The sequence below is a fragment of the Scatophagus argus genome, chromosome 24 (assembly GCF_020382885.2).
Source record: "Scatophagus argus isolate fScaArg1 chromosome 24, fScaArg1.pri, whole genome shotgun sequence".
NCBI lineage: Eukaryota > Metazoa > Chordata > Actinopteri > Scatophagidae > Scatophagus > Scatophagus argus.
Genome location: NC_058516.1, coordinates 1567972 through 1578559, shown reverse-complemented (window position 1 = coordinate 1578559; position 10588 = coordinate 1567972). Strand labels below are relative to the sequence as shown.

General features: G+C 46.9%; 2 protein-coding genes across 5 annotated transcripts; one reads left to right on the top strand and one right to left on the bottom strand.

The window, feature by feature from the left end:
- The first annotated feature begins 404 nt into the window (after positions 1-404).
- Positions 405-3496, top strand: si:ch211-246m6.4 (transcription factor 15). 3 transcript variants are annotated; one of them, XR_006842718.1, is made up of 3 exons: positions 405-1189; positions 1987-3086; positions 3125-3496. XR_006842718.1 is itself a non-coding variant. In XM_046382502.1 (2 exons), exons 1-2 carry the CDS (start codon positions 494-496, stop codon positions 2020-2022), a joined length of 732 nt encoding a protein of 243 aa, XP_046238458.1. In that variant the 5' UTR covers positions 405-493; the 3' UTR covers positions 2023-3496. The 3 variants fall into 3 exon arrangements, 2 of the variants coding, with proteins under 2 accessions (XP_046238458.1, XP_046238459.1); XM_046382502.1 differs by having other exon boundaries at positions 1987-3496; XM_046382503.1 differs by having other exon boundaries at positions 405-1126; positions 1987-3495.
- Positions 3497-3977: 481 nt separating this feature from the next.
- On the bottom strand, positions 3978-10575 carry bzw1a (basic leucine zipper and W2 domains 1a). Of its 2 annotated transcripts, XM_046382500.1 has the most exons (12): positions 10439-10575; positions 8832-8905; positions 8562-8738; positions 8360-8454; positions 8186-8251; positions 7557-7692; positions 7327-7436; positions 7054-7224; positions 6767-6913; positions 5861-5999; positions 5310-5432; positions 3978-4686 (listed from the first exon to the last, which is right to left on the bottom strand). In XM_046382500.1, the coding sequence occupies exons 2-12, from the start codon at positions 8893-8895 to the stop codon at positions 4655-4657; spliced, it is 1260 nt and encodes a 419-aa protein (XP_046238456.1). In that variant the 5' UTR covers positions 8896-8905; positions 10439-10575; the 3' UTR covers positions 3978-4654. The 2 variants fall into 2 exon arrangements, with proteins under 2 accessions (XP_046238456.1, XP_046238457.1); XM_046382501.1 differs by lacking the exons at positions 8832-8905; positions 10439-10575 and having other exon boundaries at positions 8449-8454; positions 8562-8639.
- Positions 10576-10588: the final 13 nt, after the last annotated feature.

Genomic DNA, 10588 nt, shown 5'->3' with positions numbered 1-10588 from the left:
TCACTAGGCAGGATACGCAGCTTCAAGCTCAAGCTGTGAGGGTCCACATGTCTAAATTTGGCACCAGGCAGGTGGAGGACCTGCAGAAAAGTAAATATCAGTACATCCACAGAGCCTGGATGGCCTAAACATGAGGGATTACTCCACCATAATTTGTTTGTTTGTTTGTTTTTAGCCTTTTAAATGCTGAGTATCAGCCACGTTATCAAAATTTTAGACCTGAAACTGTCGGTATCGGCCTTGACCCATATCGGTCGAGCCTAATTTAAACCTGTATCCTCCAGACCACAACAGGTGCCCCCTCCTCCCCTTCCTTTACGCTCCACCTGTCTTCCCTTCTCTGTGGCGGGCTGGCGACCCAGAAAGCAGCCGTCATTCATTAGAAATGGTATGCCGATCTGCCGGGGGGCCGGACGGCACAAACCCCCTCGGTCACCGGATCAGCGGCAGCTGCTCGGCCCCCCGGTGCTATTTTCACCCTCTGGATAAAGTGATGTCCAACCGCCGCCCGCCCGCACGGCCCCAGCAGCTCCAGTCAGACCACAGCAGAGCCAGGATGAAGTCCACAGGCAGGGAGCGCACCGAGCAGCCCGACGGCTTCGCCTCCGACCTGGACGACCTGGACAGCCGCAGCGGCAGCGACAGCTCCGACGGGAAGTCCACCGGCGGCTGCAGCCCCCGCATGGAGACGGATGAGACAGGGGAGGAGGCGGCGGCCGGAGGCGGTTCCCGGGCCGGTGCACCGAGACGCAGGAGAAGGCGGAGACGCCGCAGCGGCGCAGCTGGAAGAGCCGGTGGAGACGCGCGTCTGCCCGGCTTGAGCCAACAGAGGCAGGCGGCCAACGCGCGGGAGCGGGACAGGACGCACAGCGTGAACACGGCCTTCACGGCGCTCCGCACGCTCATTCCCACCGAGCCCGCCGACAGGAAGCTCTCCAAGATCGAGACGCTGCGCCTGGCCTCCAGCTACATCTCCCACCTGGCCAACGTGCTGCTGCTGGGGGAGGACTGCCGCGACGGGCAGCCCTGCCTCCGCTACCAAAGCATCCTGCACGGCCCCGCTGCGCTCAGCGCGGCCTCCCTGCGGCCCATCTGCACTTTCTGCCTCAGTAACCAGAGGAAACTGGTGAGTGGCCGTTTGCACCTGTGGCACAAAAAGCAGCGGGAGCAGATGATGCCACCTGTGCAGGTAACAGAATTGCAGGTGCTGACTTTTCTGGGTTCAGAGATGATTTGTGTTGACAGCTGTCGCTCCAAACAAAAGCAACCCGTGGTGCCTTCACGGGCTTAACAGAAGAGTAAGTACTCGACTCTGTCCAAAACTCGACTGTCTTAGGTAAAAGTCTTTTAAAGTAAAAGTCTCCAAATAAAAACTGATTCAAATGGTTCGTTAGAGGAGGACGGACAGCAGATTTGGTCACAGTTCGTGTTTTTCATTGGAGCGCTATGGGTGAAAAACGTGGTTCCAAAGCGGACTAAAAGAAACCGAATGGCTGCAGGTTTTTAGAGTATAAATGGGTGTTATCAGTACTGAACAACGCGGATGATTTCTTCCCCAGTGGGTGATAACTCTGACGCTAAATCCACATGTGTGGAGGTGGATTAGAAGTGTTTACTGAAGCTCAGAGTGTCTGGCTCCACACCTCGCTTGTTATAAATAGAGACTAGAAACTGGCACAGGATCAGTAATATTATGTCATCATTATAAAACTGTATCTTTACTGTGACAGCAGCATAAACTTCAAAAAATGTCCCATTAAGTCATCAGACCTTTCATAAACCAAATTAATCTGACATTTCTTCCATCAGAAGTGCCTCCTCCGTTTAGCTGCAGTGATTTTCACGTGTGTTTGTGGGTTATTAATTAGTGACACGAATCTTTGATATCACAGTGAAATAAAACTGGATTGTTCTTTGGATGCCATGTCGCGGTGCCTTCACTGAACTGCGTTTGTGGTAAAACAGAGCGTTTCTTTGCCTCCACAGCTCAGAGACGGAGGGAAGCACTCAGCCGCCGTGTGAAGCCGCAGGATGACGAGCCCACCTGGACGTTGTTTACTCCTGTAGCACTTTGTGCGTACGTTCAGCAAGATGAACACTGAAAAGCACTTTCTGTTCACGTCTGTGTGCTCCTGAACCTCCGTGTTTTGGTCGAGCTGTAACCTGAGCCGATGTGTAAAGTTGCACCTGACGGGGGGCTATTTTGGTCCCACGGATCGTACAAACCGAACCCCCACCAGCCCACGTCCAACTCCTAAAAAAAAGCCTTGCCGCCGTCAGTCACATGAAGCAAACTGAGGAGCGGCGACAGCAGCGGTTGCTGTCAGTTGAGTGGAGCTGACGCTGCCTTCAAGTGCTGTCAGAAATCCTGCAGAGACACTTTAAAGGGGCATTAACTGATCTCTCACCTCTGCTCTAGTGGTCAGCAGTGGGAACCGCAACAACACGGACAGAACCGATCAACACACCACACATTTTTTCTTTTTGTGACACGACGACAAGTTTGTGCTTTTGTCATGTTAGTCCACCGGCTGATTTTCTGACGAGTGGCTCAAATGGGCCGAAAAGTTCAACCATTTTTCAACTTGAGCAAAAGGTTTGCACACACGCCGAGGATTTACGGCGAAAATTATGCCCTCAAATTATCAGTTAAAGCTTCAATATATCACAAGCAAGCGGAGGATATATTTTGGGGGACTGTTCCTTTACCCGCCGTGATAAAATCAGGGAGGTTCACTTTATTAACCCTGACACCTGTCTCCTGTGAGTACACGAAAACCTGCAAAGGGTGAACTTTCTACACCAGCCAACACCTGGAAAACCCGCTGACAGGTGGTTAGCAAAAGTTATTTAAATGAAGTTAAATTATGGTTTTAAAAATCACCTGTGAAGGAACTTAACCGCACGTGAAAACGGGTTGGGGTTCAGCTTTAATCGAACTGCACAACCGTTTGCCTGAATTCGAGATGAAACGTGAGGACAAACAGATCGGCAGTGTGGCGAAATGTTTACTTTTGCACTGTTGCACAATGTCTGTTATCACAGCAGGACGTCACGGCGAGCTCGGGTACGTGGGCCGAGCTCAGGTACGTGGGCCGAGCTCGGGGACGTGGGCCGAGCTCAGGTACGTGGACCGAGCTCGGGGACGTGGGCCGCCCTGCCTCCCACAGCGCATTTGTTTGCCTTTGGTGCCAATTTGGAGGATTTCGAAACGCGTTTCACGATCAGTCGAATCCCTTCACTACCGATCAAGCAGCACACGCGGGGGGGAAATGTTGCACGCTACCTCAAACCTTATGAAGGCCTACCTCTAAATCTAATGTGTAACACGACTGTGTAAAAATGTACTTGAATACCTGACAACTGTGTCCTTTGCACATCGCTGAAACCGAGAAGCTGCTTGAAGAGAGATAAAAAGTATTTTTGTACAATAAAAAGGTCAAACTGTCCTCTCTTGGTGCTCTTTGTTCAAACACAAGTCTTCCTCTCCCTTCAGGGATCTTATGGGAGACACGTTTCAGGGTCACGTGACTCATGACATGCTGTCGCGTCACTAACGTGTTAAAATCTCAATGCAAAGAGATTGGAGTTCGCTTAAATTGTACAAGATTTAAAAAGACGAGAACTGCTGAGCAGGAAAAAGCGATCGTACGGAAGCCCAGTTGGGCTTCAAAGAAAGAGTGGAGCCAAAACTTCCATCATAATCAATTCTGACACTTTTATCTTTTTCTCCTCCTCCAACAGGTTGTTTTTCTCACCTTTTAGCATTTCATTCTGATTTACACAAACTGACATCATTTATAACTCAAACTTATTAGGCTGAGGCTTCAAACTCCAACACACTGAAGATTAAATCTGATTTTAGCTTCAGTTTGAAGCAGCAGGTTTTAAAAACGCGTCACTTCACACAATCATCGCATTTCAGGTGAGCAAAATGAAACGTTTTCATCGGCGCAAGTAAAGCCAAACACAGTGGAAGCATTTCAATAATCTTTATTTCATAAAAAAGTCAAATCGGTTTATATCAGATTAAAGAAAGTAGAAACCAATAATAATCAGTTAGCTGGCGAGGCATCTTACAGGTGGGGGAGGTGTGTCTTCTGACGGACCTCGACGCGCCGTACAGGGTGACCCGAAAGTGAAGAAAGAAAACAGGGCCGATTTAAGACCCAACAGGAGCCAAAACAAAAAAGAGTTGGGACAAAATAAAAAGTTCAAGGGGAGATTTTAAAAGAAAAGAAAAGAAAATAAACTTTGGCAAAATTACATTAACATTTTCGTCGGCCTTGAAGTCGCATGATTCTGATTCATATAAGCGGCGGCCATCGAGATCACATGGAATGTTTTGCGTCCAGATTTTTACAGAAGGCATCGCGACAACACGGATACCAAACGAAAAGAGGGACGTATTCATCCGGTCTCCACTGTGATACCGAGACGAGTCGTGGACAAGGACCGAGCCCTTCATTCGCTTTTAACTTTGCTAAAATAACGCGTTGGGAGCGGTTCGACAGATCGTTGTGTCTGGGGATACAGAAGTAACAGAAGAGAGAGAAGAGGAAAAAAATAGACGTTTTTACTGCTCCTGCTGCTACTTAAAAAAAAAGAAAGAAAGAAAAGGAACAAAAAAAAAAGAAATCTGGCGGCGGAGGTTTTAGTCTGTCTCCTCTTCGTCCGATTCCGACTCTGCAGAGAGAAGAAATCCATCATTACAAATCACACACGGCACAAAAACACGAAGCTCTTAAAACGATTCTGATTGGTCTTTGACAGGCTTGTTGTGCTGGATTACATCAGACTGGACAGCAAAAAGAAAATCACTCGCAGGAAGTAAACTCGACTGTTTTAGGGGGATTCAGACCAACCGCCCTGAAACCACAATAAACTCCCAAATCCCTGACATCAACAAACACGTTGTAACCTTCAAATTAAAAAGGCACACAGTTTTAATGGTTAGCAACAGGCTAAAACGAAAGCTATTAACGCACTGCAATTGTTAGAAATTTAAAACGTGGTCAATTCATGACTAAAAAGCAAATTGCGTGCCAACACCTTTGATTTTTCTGAGAAAATATGGAATGTGATGATCCTGACATCTTATTTTGAAAAGCCATCATAAAACCAACACAGACTTTCAAAAGGTGGCGGCCATTTTGACTTCTGAAAACACAGGCTGAATTTGTTTATGCTGGTTCTCAGGGGAGGGAGCAGTCGAGTCACTTTTCCTGCTTCGACAAGTCAAAGCTAACCGCCGTGAGGTCCGCAGCCTCTGGGCGAAGGCGTGTGTGCGCCGTGTTTATTCAGCGTACCTTCCTCGGCGTTCTTCAGCCACTCCACAAATTTTTTCATCTGCTCGAGGAAAACGCTCTTCCCCTTGCTGAGGTGGGCATCAGAGTACCACTTCAATATGGCCTCTTCGCTCAATACATCCGCTGTGGAGAGGAAAAGCACGGTGTCAACGCTGAGCGCACACTCAACATCCGCTAAAACTGCCTGACAGGAGCTCACTGAGTGAACTGATGCTTGGTGGGAAGTTCAAGCTCAAGCTAACTTCTTATCAATGGTGCCTCTTCTCAAACATTCAACAGGTTTTTCGGGGGTGTCGGTACACCAATCGGAAGCTGTGCGTAAAAGGCAACAACAAGCCAGACTTGCACACGTTTAGCTTTCACCAAGCATTAGGAGGTACAACATCATAAGCTCAAGGAAATGTTGAAAAATGACCTCGTATTTCTCAGCGTTAAAAGTGAACGGACTTTCATAAACCTAAAACAAAACGAGACAAACTGTCAGTGGATGTTTGTATGAAAACACTGGGCATGGATGCAGCTGAGCGTCGCCGTGCGGACTCGACACACACCTTTGTAGAGGAGCACCACGATCTTCTGAAAGGCCTTCATGAAGTGGATGTTGTCGTAGCAGTACTCCTGGATCTTCAGCAGCAGGCTGAGCTCCGACAGACCCTGGGAGGTGAAGGCTTTCAGCAGAAGGCTGTATTGCTGTGGAAACGAGGGGCGACAGGAAGTTAACGCTGGAGAAAATGGCGCTGGTTTCAGACCGGGATGGAAATGCACTCGGCCGTCTGTGATAAAAAGCGCGTCGGTGGATCAAAGCGCACTGATTTACAGCGGGATCAAAATGTTGAGCAGAAACAGCTGCCGAGTTCCTCTTTTAGTTTCGCTCCTCCCGTCCTGTGATCATCACATCATCAGGACAAACTCCACTTGTTTTATAACCTCAGACAAGCCCGCGGTGCTGAACTTTACAACTGCAGGATTAAACAGGCCTGGGTAAAATATTTTGATTGGTCGGATGCCATCAGTATCACCTGAACTCTGCAGCCTCCAACAGTCAACAAAACGGTCAATAATATCAGACCAAAATACACCTGAGCTTGAAGAATACAAACCCAGTCAGAGAGTCTTAATAATCAGACAGCTGGTCCAAGCTGGGGTCACCAAACAGGATGAAGCTGCTTTCAGCTGCTTCACATGTGCCTTTGACTGACTGGCTTCTCTGCTGCATCTGGAGCAACTGACAGAACATCACTGCACTGTATTTCTCACCTTATTTGGCCTAATTCTGATTTTGTTCTTACTTTTAGTCTTTTCTCATTTAATCACAATCGCTGAATCACATCTGAGGCCTTAAACTCCAAACATTTTCAAACCTGCCGGGACCTGCAGTCACCGAGACAAGCTTCATGACTTATTGCCTAATCCTCAACACGCGAGCAGATGTTCTCCACGGCGCGAGTGTTGCCTACCTTCAAGTGTTTGATGGCTTGTTCGGTCACCAGCTCTTCCTTCTTGTTCCACTCCACGCAGCTCATCACGCTGGTCCAGATGATGCCGATCATGGTCTGCTCAGAGAGGTTGGCCTTTTTCATCTCCTCTTTGGTGAAGGCGATAATCTGAGGCGACAGAAAAACACGGCTGGGATTGAGTTTCTCACCTGTTGCAAAACATCACGTTCACACTCAAACAGGGGAAGCGACGCAGGCCGGGCAGCGGCAACGAGTTGTTCAACTCTGACCATACAGCAGCCACCCACCTCCTTCTGAGGGTCACCGCGGGACATCTGCTCCTGGAGCTCCTTCTGCAGCTCCTTGCGGGCGCCGATGGATTGCTGGTTGCGGGCGAAGTCGGACAGCTCCTTCAGCCCGGCGTCGGTGAAGTACTTAGAAAAATGCTCGCAGCTCCGTTTGTTGGCAGGAAAGAGTTCCTGTGGCGCAGAGACACGTGGAGTTAACTCCCCACATAAAATAGGACCCGTGCAGAACAGGCGGGACTCGAAATTAAATCCAAAAGCTCACAGTTCATTTACCATCAGCCTGTTGTCCATGCCGACTTTGCGGAGACTGGCAGCCACTGAGTTGATGTCCTTTTCATTGATCCATGATTTGAACAGCTTGACAGCAAAGGCTGCAGACACTCCTGAACAGAAATGACAAGACAAAATAATGTTCCTGTTTCATCACTTCAGAACACAGAAGCGCAAAATGTCGTGGAATTAAACCCTAAATTTCCAAACTTTTCGACAGAGTTTCCCCTCACCTTCCTTGACGAGGTTCTCGTTGAAGAGGCTGTTCAGGATGGAGGCTGATATGTTGCCGTTGGCCAGCAGGATGCCGGTCAGCATGGCCAGTTTGTTGCGCTCAGACTCAGTGAATCCCTTCAGAAACAGCAGCAACTACACAGAACAGAGAGAAAAGCAATTACAGGTTTGTCAAGAGAACAGGTTACACAGGTTTGTCAGACCTATATCTGTCATGTAATGACAGGTCGCATCAGTTTTATTGTCTGTCTTTTTTGCAAACAATCTGCTATATAAACAGAGTTATCACAGCTGCCTCACGTTTACGCTGCTGACAGTTGTAAAAGCTGACACGGCTGTGCGAGAAATGGCCAAGTAAATTTAAACTTTCCAACCAAATCCTAACGTACTAACTGGACTAACACTGAATTCAAATAGAAAACTGATCATTTAAAGTAAGCCCCTTTCTCCACTTTGTTGCATTTTTGAGTTGGCAGCTTTATTGATATTAGCCCCTTTGCCTGCCATCCTGTCTCAGAGTCTCATGTTGCACTGCACCAAGAAATTTACATGAGTTCAACTATAAACTGACACGTCTAATCAGCCCCACAAATCAACTTCTGTTTTAATATCCTGTTTCAACACTCACCTTCTTGATCTCCTCTTCGAAACCCTTCTCCAGGTACTTGTAACGCCTGATCAGCTTGTTAAAAACCTGTTTTAGAAAGAAACACCTGATGTGAACTCAGTGCTTTAGCACTTAAATAAAAAAGCGTCCCGTAAAGCAACTGAGGGACGAGCGTCAAAAACAGCAGCTTTCTACCTGAGCATATGCTTGCATTGTCTCCAGGTCTTCTTGTGCCGTGAAGAGGCAGAACTCAGTGCGGGTCATGTCGTCCGACAGAGTCCCACCTGGGGCTGCAGGACAGAAGACAACCGTACATGTAAAATCAAGGGCCTACTATATTCTTTTCATGCCACAACACAAGATCTGTGTGTGAGTAACGTGTTTGAACACAACTCACCCAGCATTCCACCAGCCACCAGGATGTCAAAGAGTGTCTCTGCATATCGGCGGTAGTCAAGCTTGGCGCCAGAGGCATCAAGGAACTTCGCGACTGCTTCCAAATCAGTGCCAGTTTGATTCAAGCCTTGTACGATACTTTCTTGAAACTGAGTAGGGTCAAATCTCTCCTTTTCATCTGTGGGAGGGGGAAAAAGGTGCGCACGTTGGAAAAGAAAAGACCTCGACTTGCAAAGCAGGACGACAGAAAGCAACAACAATGAACACAAACCTCTTTTCCTCGTTTTGAAACGCTGGCCTGTTAGCGTTGGCTTTTGCTGCTTTTGATTATTCATAAAAGACACCCTGAAATAGACAAAACACAAAAGGTTAAGGCTGGATCAAGTTGAGCAGACGACCTGCTGAAACACAACTGAACGGTACACTGTGTTCTCTTTAACTATGTTTTGATTTCTAGCTTTTGGGTGTAGCTCCACGTCACAAGTTCACCACTGTAAATTATTCTTCTTACATAGCTTGAGGCTGACAAGGTTTAAAGCCTGCAGCTTAACGTATATAAGCTGTAGGTGATACTGACAGAACAAAACCAACAATGAATTGATCCTACCAAAGATTATTGCATGCGACAGGCTCTACTGTTGTCCAAAAACCGACTGCAGAAGACAAAGTGAGAGCCGCACTGAGCGAAAGTCTCTTCACCACCATAAAATCCGCCTGCTGTAGTTTATTTGGATTTGATCTCACATTCACCACCGAGCTGCTGCAAGCGCTCACGGAGGATCAATGGGCGTATATGACAACACTGTGGTCAAACACATGCACCGCCTACATATGTTTGAACAACACCTGCTATAAACTACTAAAAATTGCTGAACATCATAAGAAAACAATATCGCTGTGCAATTAAAGTTTTAGCAGAAATCAACAGATGTGTGACTGAGTGTAACAGACAAGGAAGTTACAAAGTATTGAGAAACACATTGTTGTCATCAGAAAAGAGGGAAAATGCAGTATAACTGCAGTATTATACTTTAAATACAAGTTAGGGACGTGACTTTACATGCACAATAAATCTGATTTATTTAGGTTGCTACTAAAGTATTTTACATTCAGCTTAATTCAGTTCCACGTAACACAAAGCAAAACAAACTTTTCGGTAAAAACATTCAAATTCATCGCAAAAATAACATTAACCATCATTGTCAAACCACAGGAAGGCCTTTTCATGATTACTAACACAAGATTAAAAGAGTACAACACAGACAAAAGACAATACTAGGTGGTACAATGGAGCTGGTGGATGTTAGGGCTTTAATTTGATAAATCGAGAAAACTGAAGAGTCCAGACGCTAATTAGACCCGGACCCCGAAGCGGAAATGTACTCGTGAAGAGCTGGAAGTAAAGAATAAGTATTATTGCCTCGGTACAATGAGGGATTTTTCCAAAGCTACAGCTGGCTAATTGTAGGTTAGCACCGGCTAACTGTGGGCCTCACCATGCGCTGAGCTGTGCTGGTTAGCCGGGCCCACTAGCTGGCTAACAATGTTTGTTTGATGACTATTTAAGCCACTACCTAAAGACTAAAAAACAACGCATTACGTTGACTTGCCCTTAAACGCGTCTTTCTTTCGAAATGTCATCGTGAACTTTACATTCACATCCAGAGTGTCTTTATGTGTGCGAACTATAATGAGGCTAAAGCTAAGTTAGCTGGCCGAACTAGAGAAAACCAAAATTCGCTCTACAGCGGCGCCCATAATGGCGATTTTCCAGGACTAAAAGCGTTATTTTACACTGTCCAACCCGACATACCGGCGTCTTTACGAGCAAGCTAAGGTGTGAGGCAACAATAAAAACCCGAAAATGTAGGTACTCACCGAAATTAATGCAGATAAAAAACGGTTTTTAACCAGGGGAATCAAAGCCAGTGACGAATCTCTCTGTGGCCCAAACAAAAAGACCTTCCCGTCAGAACTTCCGCAGGCTCCGCCCGCTGCGCATGCGTGATGTAAGGGGGGATTTCCGTT

Coding starts and splice junctions, on each gene's coding strand:
- bzw1a (XM_046382500.1), bottom strand. CDS start 8,895: ATGAATAATCAAAAGCAGCAAAAGCCAACGCTAACAGGCCAGCGTTTC. Junction 8,455..8,561: donor GGTGGCTGGTGGAATGCTGG/GTGAGTTGTGTT, acceptor TCTGTCCTGCAG/CCCCAGGTGGGACTCTGTCG. Junction 8,252..8,359: donor CAATGCAAGCATATGCTCAG/GTAGAAAGCTGC, acceptor TTTCTAAAACAG/GTTTTTAACAAGCTGATCAG.
- si:ch211-246m6.4 (XM_046382502.1), top strand. CDS start 494: ATGTCCAACCGCCGCCCGCCCGCACGGCCCCAGCAGCTCCAGTCAGAC. Junction 1,190..1,986: donor AGATGATGCCACCTGTGCAG/GTAACAGAATTG, acceptor TTGCCTCCACAG/CTCAGAGACGGAGGGAAGCA.